This window comes from Gallus gallus, chromosome 3 (assembly GCF_016699485.2).
Source record: "Gallus gallus isolate bGalGal1 chromosome 3, bGalGal1.mat.broiler.GRCg7b, whole genome shotgun sequence".
Taxonomy (NCBI): Eukaryota; Metazoa; Chordata; class Aves; order Galliformes; family Phasianidae; genus Gallus; species Gallus gallus.
In genome coordinates this window covers 62,645,233-62,658,687 of record NC_052534.1, presented here as the reverse complement: position 1 = coordinate 62,658,687, position 13,455 = coordinate 62,645,233, and the positions used below count along the sequence as shown (strand labels likewise).

Here is a 13,455-nt window from a genome sequence, read left to right as displayed (position 1 = left end):
CTGGGGGCAATTACGGAGACCTGGTGGGACAGATCACATGACCGGGATGCGGACGCGGATGGCTATGTCCTTCTCAGGAAAGACAGGCCAGCAAGGCGAGGCGGTGGCGTTGCTCTTTATGTGAGAGAGCGACTAGAACGTGCAGAGTACTGTCCAGGGGTGGAGGAGGAGCGGGTTGAGAGTTTGTGGGATGGAACTAAGGGGCAGGCTGGCACGCGTGGCGCTGTTGTGGGTGTCTGTTACAGGCCCCTGGATCTGAACTAGGAAGCCGACGAGGCCTTCTACAGGCAGCTGATAGCAGCCTCGCAGTGACTGGCCCTGGTTATTGTGGGCGATTTTGACTACTCTGATATTTGCCGGAAGGTCTACTCAGCCAGTCATCCACAAGCTATCCTAGAAGACCCTCCAGTTCTCCTTTTATACAGCAATAGTGCAAGCATAGTCTGTCGTGATGAACGACTCTTCTCTGGTCTGCCCTGTTGCAGGTGCCATATGTGCTCATGTCCAAAAATCTGCATTCTGAATGTGTGATCCATTGCTAGATCTGCCAGGAAGCCTTCCTGCATCTCTGTGCCTTGATGCCTCCTCTCTGTGAAGGAGTACCTTTATGTGAATGGGGTCTATGATGCTTCATCCTGGCTTGTACTTTGATGTTTCTGTAACGGCTTGTGACAGAATCACCTTTTACCTTTGCATTATATAGTGGGGTATGGCTGTAATGTTGAATCTGGAAAAGGCCAGGCATGTCATTCATTAGCTAGCAAAATGTCAAGTGAGTTTAAGAAAAATCGATGGTACAACGAGAAGGTGCACAAGGGCAGGATGCATAGGGATTTAATCTGGAGTTGTCTTCCATCCTGGCTTCTCATTTGTCTGTGCAGGGACTGGTGACAGGAGCTCCACTTCTCCCATGATTGAACCAAGCCCAACGAGGTGTCTCTGCATCCCTGAGCTTCTGCAGTGCCTGGCAGTAAGTACAGTGAATAGGCTCATGCAGTTCTTTCTCTATCACCATTAAAGACTGGTTCCTGACGTGATGTGAGGTAGAAGGTCTTTGAGATAGGTCATCTGCCCCCACGCCTGGAGCTGCTGTGCTCCTGTGTGAAGCAAGGGGGACAGCTTCAGTTGTTCTCTGTTTTTCAGCCTAAAGAAAATTACAGCACTGTAGAAATCATTGCAATCACTGCAATCGTGATATCTATCCTCTTACACTAATTCTGAATATTTTGTTCTGTATGTCTTTGTCATTGCTGCAAGTCTCTGTCTTCTAGGCCAGGACTATTCCTTGTGAAACTACTTTATTTCTGTAGTGCTGACTTTCTTTCTCCCTGTAGGAGATGACAAAGTGCAATCTGCCCAGTGTTTGTCAAAGGATCAAACAGCTGTGCCCAAGCTTTTGAAGTTTCTTACAATATTTTCTAGCTTATTCTCCACTTAACATTGCATGTACACAGACCAAGCATCAACATACTGATGGACATTTGAGGAGGGTTCCTTCAGCTGGGAAAACTAAGTCACAGTAATGATGGCATCCAACAGGACATTGGTCCCGCTGAGTCGGAGGAGGCAGGGCAGGGGGGAAGCATGTTGGGTACTGCTCTGCAGATTCCATGTCTGGCCCCAGCCCTGGAGGAGGTTTGGTGGGGACTGATGGGATGGAGAGAGTGGGAGGAGAGGGAGTGAGAAGCAGATTAGATAGCGATGTTATGCTCAGTGATGCTTTTCTGTGGTGCTTGGCTTCTGAGAGATCACTTCCCAAGGGAGCCAGATGCCTAAGCAATGCTCTAGATTTTACTGCTCTCTTAGTTGTTCCTCTGCAAGGACATGAGGAAGCAACACTCTACTACAGTGTACAAGCACAGAGTGAACATCTTCAAACCATGGCCAAACAGACTTGAATGCAGGAAGCCCAGCAAACCCAGGAATTCTGTATTGAACAGCTTGATCCAGAACCTGATTAAAGAAAATTTACTCACATTCTGTGTTGCATCTACAGAAGAGAGAAAAGTAAGTCCGCTCTTCCTGTAGTGCTTTGTGCCGTGAGTATACGCAGTGACAACTGACTGCATCTGGCTCCTCTGAGACCTGCTAGGAAAACTGTTGATGTTTGTTCATCCTCATTGTATGAAGAACTGCTTTATGTTCATTCAGCTCAGCTAACCCCAGTCCTTGGAGCAGGATAGAGTTCTCCTGTGCTGCTGGCTGCCATGGTGATCAGGAATTCCAGGCAGTAGTAGTACCCCACTTTTGTGGGTCGCTTTGGAAAGCCACTGAATAATTTCATGTGCCCAGTCTTAAGTGCATATGCTGATTAGCAGTAACAATGTGGAATTTGTCAGCCAGAGATGTCAAAATGCTTGTCAAAGGAGACTGTGCAACCTCCACTTGATGTTGTGCCCTGTTCAAGCATTCTTACTTTCAGGGATGTGGTGCCTCTGAAATGTGGTTCAGGCATGTCACCAATGCAAGGTCACGCTGTGCTTGGTTTGTTAGAGTCAGAATTAAATGAATTCTTCATGCTGTACAGTAAAATAAGTCACAGCCTTTAAAACTGGATTTGGAATATGTAAGTGAAGGGATAATTAATTTCTTTTTATCAAGAGGTCAGCTTGCAGCACTGGGTTTTTTTTGTTTGTTTTTTTTTTTTTTCTTTAATTAAGCAGAAACCACACTGTGCCTTGGTATTAACGTGCAAATAAATAATAGTACTGTCGGGCTGTGATATTTTTAGAAATTTTTTTTCTGGGCATCTGTGTGAAGCCCTAAGCCTGAGACATAGAAAATGCCACTGCTGCTGCTTCAGACTGCCTCCCAGGGAGACCTCTGTTTACCCTCATTTCACTCTCAGTGCGAGTGTGGCTGACGCAGAGCTCAGCAGTGGAGGACTACAGCAGCAGGCTGTTTTCCTCATTAAGTTGTCCTACGTATGCTAAGCACAACTCACAGCTCTCAAAGAAATGAAACGCTCCTTAGTGAAAGGGAAGACTCCTTGTAGAGCTGCTGCCCTGTTGTTTCAGGATCAGCCCCACAATGTGGGGTCTCCTGCAAGGCTTTGGTCCTGCTTGTGTTTCAGCATGAGAGCGCTGAGAGAGCTGGACGTGTGGAAGGAGTGAGCTGTAAGCATGGAGGTGACACTCCTTGGAATTGTGCAGACTTTTGCTTCAGTTCTGAATAACAGTGACTTTTCAGAGGGCTTTACTTCCATTTTTGGTGTTGAGTTGTTGAAAATACATGTTTAAATTGTGACAGGAAGAAATCAAGCCAGCACACTGAAATTTTAGCTTATTTAAATGAGTGAACTCAACGAGTGCCATCATCAGAGCTTGGGGAAAGGCTTGTAATTGTAATTGTATGGAAGGTGTATGCAAACAAATTCTCAGCAGCGCTAAGTACAATTATAGCTGGCAGAGATGAGCTCATCTTCAAGGTCTGGGAACTGCTTACTGTCACAGGGACCAGCAAGGCCCTCCTGTTGGCCAAGGAAGCTCAAGTTAGGCTTTTAAGCAAGCCAAACAAATCCCTGGGCCTGATGGGATGCACCCACAAGTGCCCGGGAGCTGGCAGCAGTCAGTGTAAGGATACCTGATTATCTTTTGATGGTCACAGCAAAGAGTCCTGAGGGTTGGAAGAAAGCAAGCATCATCTGCACTGCACCTTCAAAAAGGGCAAGACAAAGAAAGATGCAGGCAACTCTATATCTGTCAGCCTCACCTTGATCCTGGGGATGGTGCTGGAGCACACTGTGCTGGAAGTGGTTTCGGAACGTATTAAAGACAACATGATTTGGAATTGTCAGCATGGATTTATGAAGGGGAAATCATGTGTAACCAACTTGATAGACTTCCACAACAGAATGATTTGCTCAGTGGGCAAGGGGAGAGCAATGAATGATTTTATCTTGACTTCAGCAAGGCTTTCACTCTATCTCCTCTAGCAGCCTCATGGACAAACTGATGAATTACAGCTCCTACTGCAGTTGCCACTTCATTTGTCTGTGAGCCTTTACCAGAGTGATTCGTTGCTTATCTGAGGGGAAAAAAAAAAGCAAACCAAAAAGATCTGGCTTTCTGCCCTGAACTGGATGTTCTTACTTTATGTGATCAAGGTCTCAGAATCATCCTTTTGCTTTGTAAAGTCGCCACTTGCAGTGTACATTACAAACAACCCGTGCTTGTTTTTTCTGTGGAAATAGCAGAGGGTTTTGTTACCCATTCTGTGCTGTACAAACAAGAGTAGTTGGGCTTTAGAAAATTGTACACATAAATTGCTACACTCAGAGCTGCTACTTCACAGTCCCAGACAGCTGCAACTTCACACCCCAGCAAGTGGCTCCAGTTGTAAAGGTATGTCCACACTGATTGCAGCAGTGTCTGAAAGTCCGGCTTCCAACATGGAAATGTGGCAGCTTTCCTTCTGCAGCAGAGAAAGCAGGGAGAACCTGCCTGCTGGTTGAGTATTTCTGTCTCTCAGCAGCATTAGCATCAGATCCTAAGCACACCTTGAAGCTTCAGACCAGCTTCAAACACCAAAAAACAGAAAATGGAACCTGATGCAGGAGATCAGATTTTTAGGTGTTCTCATGGTTAGCCCAAATGTTGGCCTAAGGTCCCCATCCCCCAGTATTGGTCAGTTATCAGCATCCACGGTGTTTACTCTATTACTGTCAGAAAATCACAGAATCATAGAATGGTTTGGGTTGGAAGGGATGTTTAAGATCATGTAGTTCCAACTCCCTGCTACAGGTAGGGATGCCTCCCTCTAGACAAGGTTGCTCACAGCCCCATCCAGCCTGGCCTTGAATGCTTCCAGGATAAGGGCACTCACAACTTTGCTGGGCAACCTGCTCCAGTCTCACCACCCTCACAGTAAAGAATTCCTTCCTAGTATCTAGTCTAAATCTACCGTCTTCCAGTTTAAAACTTTCCCATTGAGCCTCTTGAAATGCCATTCCAGTGTGAAATAACAGCAGCTTCCCTCTGCTCCTGGCAATTAAAAAAGCTCTCCACTGAAATGGCTCATTTCTCTTTGGCAGAGGAAGTACTTCTGCTTCAGAGTACAGAGTTGCTGGAACATGTTTAATTCCCAAAGGAGGTATTTTAAGGTCCAAATCTCTCTGTTTATGCAGGCCAGGATCAGCCCTCTGGAGGTCATGGCAAAGTTCAGTGAATGACTCTTTTTTCTCTTTTCTCTTTTCTTTTCTTTTCTTTTCTTTTCTTTTCTTTTCTTTTCTTTTCTTTCCTTTTCTTTCCTTTTCTTTCCTTTTCTTTCCTTTTCTTTCCTTTTCTTTCCTTTTCTTTTCTTTTTTTTAAGTCAAAGGATGAGTTCTGTGCTTATTCTTACTTCCTTATTACATTGTGAAGCTGAGCTGCACGCCCCGAGTTTGAGGCTGCTTGGGAAGCAAAGCTGCTCTTGCAGCCATTGGGGCAGTTCATGTGCTGACCTTCAGAGCACTGCACAGCATGGTGAGCTCTGCACGCCTGCACATTTTGGGCTAGGTCGGTGTGTGCAGCCCCCAGGCAGTCACAGATCCAGCTCTGAAGCTGTCACTGGGCAGCATCAGGGCACAGCCGCTCAGTGGCTCATTACGGTGGTAATTAATTTTTATGCCTATGAGAGGGGAGGGCTGTTAGAAACAGATTGATCATAATTGGCTTTTAATTAACAATTTCAAGCCCTAATTCAAACTAAAAATATCCCATTACTTATCTTCACAATTTCATGGGCGCTAGCGCAGGGGAGATAGCGTAACCAATGATCTGGTTGTGGCAGGCCTGTGTAACGAAGCATATTGAGGGCCAGCCACACCACCAGGCAGCACTGCTCTCTGCAGGGGAGCTGCAGCCTTCCTTTTCCATTCCCAAGACAATGAGTGAGGTGGGCAAAAGGATATTGCGAGGGGCTGAGGTTTGGTGATGGCCCAGCTCCAGCTGCAACACTGGGGGATGAGCAGTCCCTGTGCCCACCACAGTCACCTCCTGCAGGCAGCCCTTTTTCTGGGGCTTCCCGCCTGCCCCCAGCCCCAAAGCCCCACAGACAGCACCTGATCACTGAGGTTAGAAAGGTAACAACAAATAGCATAACACCTGAGAGTGGCTGCGGTGGCCTGGAAAATAATTCAGTGAATGAGTGAAAGTGGATATGATTATAGAGAGTGCGATGAGTCCTTGCTCCAATTATTGCATCAGCTTCAAAATCTCAGCCAAATTGGTTTCCGTCATGTGCCTTCTCAGCACAGGCGTCATAAAAAGAAAACGACAATTAATTTGGCATAAGAGAATCTATAGTGCCGGCTGAGGGAAAAACTGCTTTAGACTGTAGAAATCCAGTGACTGAAGTTATGATTTTCTATTGACAACAAATAAAGAAGAAAAATATCTCGCAGCCTCATCTCAGCACAGGAGGTGGCAGTGGCAGGAGTCTGGGGCCTGGAACCTATGTGCTGTGCTTTCCTTACCTTCATTTCTTCACTTTCCAAAATACTTCAAACTATTTTTCTGCCCTGCCTCAGTGTGACAGACTGGGGGACAGCGAGGAGGCGAATCTGGCTTCATAGCTGCCTCCATACACACCAACCTCGGCGGAACAAGGCTTATACTTCTTGAGACCGAAGCAATTTGCTGCCATGCTTGTGTCCCAGCCAGACAAAGCCCTGAAAAGAAGGCCAGGCTCTGCCAGAAGGGGCTCTGTGGGGTGGTGGTGTCAGCTCTGCAGCTGGGCAGGTTCCCCTCATCACACCACCAACAGCTGCAGGGCTGAGCCAACTTTCCAGACTGGTGCTCAGGGTCACCATGACACTCAGCATGAGTGTGGTCAGGAAAGATATGGGGACATCTGGTGGTCAGGAGCTGCTTGTGGTCTCAGCTGTTAATGTGACAGAGACAAGCATCTATGATACCAAGTTACAATCACAGAATCACCAAGGTTGGAAAAGACCTCCAAGATCATCCAGTCCAACCATTTACCCTACCACCGATATTTCCCCACTAAACCAACATCTAAATGTTTCTTGAGCACCTCCATGAATGGGGACTCCAACACCCTGTGGGCAGCCCATTCCAGCGCTTGACCAGTCTCAGAGAAGTACTTGCCCAACTTGAATGTCCCCTGGTGCAACTGCAGGCCATTCCCTCTAGTACTGTCACTAAGCTCGACTCAGTTCTCCAAGGGAAACTCCAGCCAGAAAATCCTCTTACCACAACTTCAGCATTACAGTTCACTCCAGTCCAGAATTTGACAATGGTTCCTTTTCTCCTTCCTCCAGGCAAATCCTTTCACAGGTACATAAAACAGTGAATCAGTTTTCTGGTCTATTAATACACATGGACTGCATTCTTCAGGGTAGCTGCCAAGCTGTCCATGAAAGAGCCCAGTAGCATTAACTGAACCTATCGGGTTCCCCACGAGCCATGCAATGCCACGGCTTGAAGTGAGGCTTCAGCTCCATGCAGTTAGGACCAGTAACATCAAGGACTGATAAAAGCAGCAGCAGCCCCCAAAGGGGGGGTAACTCACTGAAAGGAAAATAAATATGCATGAGCTATGTAATATTAATGTATATTCATGTAATTAATATTATAGTTTTTCATTATATGCTTTCCCTCGCCACTTGGAAATTCTCCAAGAACACGGAACCCATTCATTTATAAAACAAACGACCCAGCATCATTAGCAACTCCAATGGAGTTGTTAAATTTACATACAACAGGCAATCTACTGCAGATTTTGCTGCAGCAAATTTGTCCTCATTCAAGATGCTGTAGTGTTACCTGCAGTGTTCTTGTTTGATGTTTTATTTCTAACCACATTCGGACTTGTATTTTGTTTGTGGTGCAAAGGCAAGAGAACATTTTCTACCACTACTATTGTTAGCAGTGCTTTCATCATGATACTCTGAAATCTAAACCTGACTTTGAACAGTTCGCAAAAGGTCACCCTCAGAAATCTTATGGAAAGTTGGCACCTGTGCAGCCCTTTATATACATTTCTACAGGGCACAGGGTGTTTTAATTGAATTAAAAGCATGTCATTCAACGTTCAGTCACAAGGTTTGAAAAAGCAACTGATCCGTACTATATATAATGCATTAGCTTATCAAAATGAATTTCCCATCATCTTCAAAAAGGCGAGGAAAGAGATCCTTGACCTCTATGCTCTGCACAGTGAAGAAAGCCAGGGGCCGAGGAAGGGCACTTGTCAAGAGACACCATTCAACACTTGATGCTCCAGCTGGGCCCTAAGATTTCTTATGGGAAGCAGCCTGAAAATAAATCATTTCCAGGTAAGCACACTTACTCAGCATTTGGGAAGACTCCTCTTCAGATTTTTCAAACTGTAACTTTTCACTTTCCTCAGACGGTGCTAATTTGACAGTGAAAAGAAGTCAACACTGCTTGGTTTCGTTGGTCTATGACAACCTGCCGCGTTTCATGAAGAAAGGATTTCTGTTTGCCATAACTGCTCTCCAGTATGACCAGCCATCCATTAGTGCTGAAAGATTCATAGTTGAAAAATTATAATTAAAACCATGTGCCCTTTCTCCTTGGTACCAGATGCACTGCTGCTTTGCTTCAGCATCCCACTCTTTTATTTTCTGTCCTGCTTGACTGGTGCTGGGGCAACCACTTGTTGATGACTCCTCCAGCAGCTCTGAACCTAATGATTGTAACAGCTCTCCCTGCCAGTTCATACCAACACAGTCTTTTTTAAAGTTCTATCTATAATCTCCCTCACGAGCAAGGAAAAACAGCAGCATTCTCTGAGAAGAGGAGCAGGGACATTACAAGCAACGATGCTTTAAAATCACTGCATTGCACTGACGTCATAGTTTTGCTACCAATGTCCCGATTTCAGAACAAGAAATGACGCCAGGAAAAAATCAGCAAAGAAGAAATCAGTTTTGTAACAAAATTTATTTTTGCTCTGTGGATACAAATCCCAAACATCAACAAACAAATTCCAGTGAAAAAATACCAGTCATTAACAATGAAAACTTTTATTATTATTTAATAAATAGAACTTTGGCATTCAAAATTCTAGCTGTAAACCCTACTTTAAAAAAATTACAAAATGAGGCAAGAACAACAAGCCTAAAGCTGAGCCAGCCAGTGGCTCCTTTACTTTTTACAACGAACACATTTTGATTAAGTCATGACAACTCTATTTACATATGAGGTATTCTGAGCGGTTCAAAAATTGAACCCAATTTACACAACTACCAGTCTTTGGGGACTGATCCAGTACATATGTCAGCTGTGCTTTTAAAAGATAGCTCCAGACACTCCTCCCCACTGAACTAATGATATACTGCAATTAATACACACAAAAGAATCACATTATGCTTTGAGTTTCCTGCTCACACTTCATATTCAAGAAAGCTGCATACTACAAGCAGGCTAACATTCCGAGCGCACACCTAGTACCTGTTGTGAGTACTTATGTTTCTAGATATTATGCAGAGTTCTTACTACAAAAGCCCAACAACAAAATATTGGCAGGTAAGAGGAAAACAAGGTGCAGTCATCGGCATTCTAACAACTTATCTAAAGTTCAAAGGGAATTTCTACTTAATTTCAGGCATAAAAAGGCACAAAGGTATGCAGCTGTGGAATTAATATTGCTAATGAGCTACTGGAATAAATCATCCCTTTCAGAAATAACCACTGACTGGTTTGCAGCCTACAAAAGTGGATTAACTCAAGTCTTCTCCTCTCTCCTGACAGAACTCGTTACATCAGTGGGAAGAGCCCAATGACATCTGCGTCTCTTCCTACGTAGTAACATCAGTGAGAGGAACAAGTTCTAGGGAAGGGGGTCGTAGAGGAAGGATTTTCTTTCTTTCTTTCCTTGTGCTCTTACCCTGCCAGAAGAACATCTGCTACAGGAAGCAGGCAGTGAGGGCAAAGGAAGGGAAGAAACATCTTGAAGTGAAAAGGACAAAACTTCGGCTCCTGCCATTACCTCACAGCCACCAGCAGCTTCAAATGTTGAAGTCTGAGTGGGTGGCGGCAGCAATCTTGGCAATTTCACAGGATTATCGCACCCTACACAACACAACTGGGGCTAGGAACCTAAATCATGTCTACACAGTTGAGCTGCGTTACTTCTACATAGCAAACAGACAGCATCATCTATAGCTTGTCCCAAGACTTTCCAAGTCTTTTTCAAAATACATTCTTGAATACAGTAGTTACTGTAAATACCTTCTAAAAGAACTGTACAAATTCCATCTGAAACTATACAAAAAAAATTACTGTACAAATTTGCTGACAAACAGAACGGTACAGTATCCATTCATTAGCAGTTCTTTTTCAGCCCTTGAGATTGTCTAACAGCCACAGCAAAAAGTTGTCATGACTAAATCCAAGCAATTCCAATGTTAACATTCATTAATCAACTGTGTATTAAATATGCCGAATGAGATCACACACACTACATTTTAACCAATTAATCAGTCATGCATATCTTAGACAAAGCTTATTCCATTTAGAGGCATCTGTAAAGTGATGCATATATAGTAACTGCTACTACTACAACAGGCCCAATTTCAAGAAACCAAAGCAAAATACAGTAATCAGTGTAGATATTCAGTTGGTAGCCTGCATCTTTGGCTCAAACATCCACCATTTACAGCCCTATTTTAACCTGACTGAGGCAGGTAAACTCAATTGATTATATATATTTAAAACAAAACAAACAACAACAACAAACCAACAACCAAGTGCTTTAAAGTCAACATAAATATCACGGGTTCCCTAAAAAAATATTAAAACGCAAGATTACAGCATTGCAATCAAGTTATTACAAATACAATGGGACCTCCTTCCTGAGGGACTTTCAACTAATACTTACAGAGCATCACAGCTCCTGAAGTGCTTTGCAAATGTTAAATTACGGATCTCAACTCTGCAGTACATTCAACAGGTGAGACAGTGGAGCCACACCAGTCAAGTGACAACACAACAGGACAAAGGGACTCAAAAAAATCTCCTGTTTCTACCTAACTCTCTATTAAATGCTTTATTTCCACAAAATTTAGAAAGATGTGTTGCTCGGTATTTTGTATAGGTACAACATTTCCATGTGAGGAAGTAACAGTGTGCTGTGTTGGTGTTCACTTTCTCCCTAATATTTCTAGTTAGTTATCTGAAAACCTGTTGCTGAATTTCTGATACCAGACAGAAGCCATAGACTGGGGACTGTTCCTTCACTGCAGGGCCAAAACCACTGCACTATACCAAAGGAACCAGCCGTGGCCCTCATCAAAAAAGCCAGTGCCTTTACGTCAAGAGACACAGGAAAATTAGTGCAAAGATCCTTGTTTTCAGTTTTGCACTAGAATAACAGGATACTTTCAAAACTATAGAAAGAACAGTATTCAACAACTTAAAATAGAATGGCCTTTTTTTCCTTTTTTTTTCCAACCTTTTGGAGCTGAGACACCACGCAATTTCACTTGAGATTTAACCCAGATGTTTTAGTGCCCACAGAAGCTGGGCCAGTCGGATTAATCTCTATCTGAAAATACTGTGCAGCAACAACATACACTGTAACACCATTTTTCACAGATTAGTCCATGTGTAGGTTCATCATAGAGAAAACTGTCAAATAAATTAGTCATTATAGCAAAAAAAACCCAAAACAAAACAACAAAAAGAACCCAACACTAAATTATAAACACATTAACTAAGTAACAATGACCAGAAAGCAAAACACCAAGTTACAATTCGTAAATTCAGCCTACATTGCTATAACCATTTTTTTTTCTATTAAAATAGATATCATCAGAAAACTGTTGCTATAAAACTGTTACCCTAGAACTTACACAATTCTAACCTCTATGCTAAGTGATTTCTGCTGTTATCCATGATACAGGTCATCAGATTGACTTGCACCTTAGCCACTTGAAACCTTAATATCACACGTGTGACCGAAGGTCATATATTTTCTTGATAATGTGATTTTAGAGTGGTTTTGCTCATTACAAGTTCTTGTTACTTTCAGTTAAATACCATTTTACACCACACACAACTGTTCACATAACTTTCAGTACTGTTCCAGGGAAGTGTTAATATTTTATCTGCCCCACAGGAGTGGAGTAGCACTGCCAAGTGACACTCATGGAATAAACTATGGAATATGATCTCTCTCTTTTTTTTTTTTTTTTTTTTTTTTTAAGGTAACCTCTTCCTGCAAGAAAGGAGAGATCAAGAATTACCAAACAATGTGGAAAATTCTGCAGACCTTGGATAACCGAGAATTTAATACTGATAAGCGGAGACATTCTGTTTTGAGCCCTGACTTTGCCAAATACCTAACGCTCATTTTGTAGCTGCAGTAAAGAATGGTTGAGGTTGTTTACAACCTCATCAGAGGTCTCCAGGGATACAGATACAGAGAAACCATGTTTTAAAATGGAGATGACATAAATAAAAAGTATTATGGTATGAACATTAAATACAGTCTATTCTTTTTGGACAGCCACGTACTACACTGCAGTTTCACACCTCCCAGTTTCTCTGGGCTCGTCACAGACTTGATGTTACTGAAATTCCTCAAAGCAATGCGATAACGCTTAAATTTTATGGGCTTCATGTGCATAAAGGAATTGAAAGTTGATTTTCTTCCATTCTTCAGCAAACAAACTAGACATTCATTACTAAAAGCAAGATATTTCTTGTAGCAAATTCTTCAGGCAACCTGAAGAGCATTTACTGTTCGTAGCATTCTAAGACTGTTCCAACTGCAGTTCCTACAGCTAAGGTTTCAGAAGCCCCCATCTTCACCACATACAGCCAAAGGTCATTTGACTCTCCGCACTGATTTCGGAACGCAGGTAACGCCACACAAACCCTTGAAGGAGGAAAGGACTGAAAGTAGTAGCAGCACGGCTGTTCCAAAGCTCCGATTCCAGAAACTAGTTGAAGCAATAAAAGGAGCCCCAAGGAAGGAAACGGAGAATCCAACCAAAACATTCTTCACAGCTTGTTCCTACATTCAGTAGTTTGGAGAAAATAAAGATTTCTTGAAGTTTGTACCACTCTGTCCAAACCATGACTCTCCCTTCCCCACCCGGTTCCCAAGATTACATATGATGATCCTCACAGAGAGGCATGTGCAGTGGTATTTGCTATCTTCTAATATGGCTCCTTAATAGAAATGCAAAGACCTGTGACACAGCAGCATTTAATAAGTCATTTGCTACTGGATGAAAAGTTGTCATTGAGTGATGCAATTGTCCCCCATGTCCTGAGCATAACGGTCTGACATTATCGTCCTTAATTCATCAATATCCTTTCGTAACTGACAAACGTCCGAGAGCTTCTTCGAGAGAGTCTCTGTGCTGTGATAATTTTCATTCTCCTCAGCTGAACAGTTCAGTGCTACAAAAAAACAAAAGCCAAGGTTAAAGCTCTAACAGCTGTGCTCTGAATACCTAAACCAGTCAGCCTCTCTTGA

The 13,455-nt window shown here is 43.2% G+C and overlaps 1 protein-coding gene across 5 annotated transcripts in view; it reads right to left on the bottom strand.

Moving 5' to 3' along the window:
- Positions 1 to 8,890: 8,890 nt before the first annotated feature.
- The window catches only part of CEP85L (centrosomal protein 85 like), a 146,351-nt gene continuing 141,786 nt past the window's right edge, over positions 8,891 to 13,455 (bottom strand). For all 5 annotated transcript variants that reach the window (XM_004940276.5, XM_040697570.2, XM_004940277.5 and 2 more), the window contains exon 13: positions 8,891 to 13,379. In XM_004940276.5, the coding sequence (XP_004940333.1) occupies positions 13,216 to 13,379 (164 nt within the window). In that variant the 3' untranslated portion in view covers positions 8,891 to 13,215. The remainder of the gene's footprint in view (positions 13,380 to 13,455) is intronic.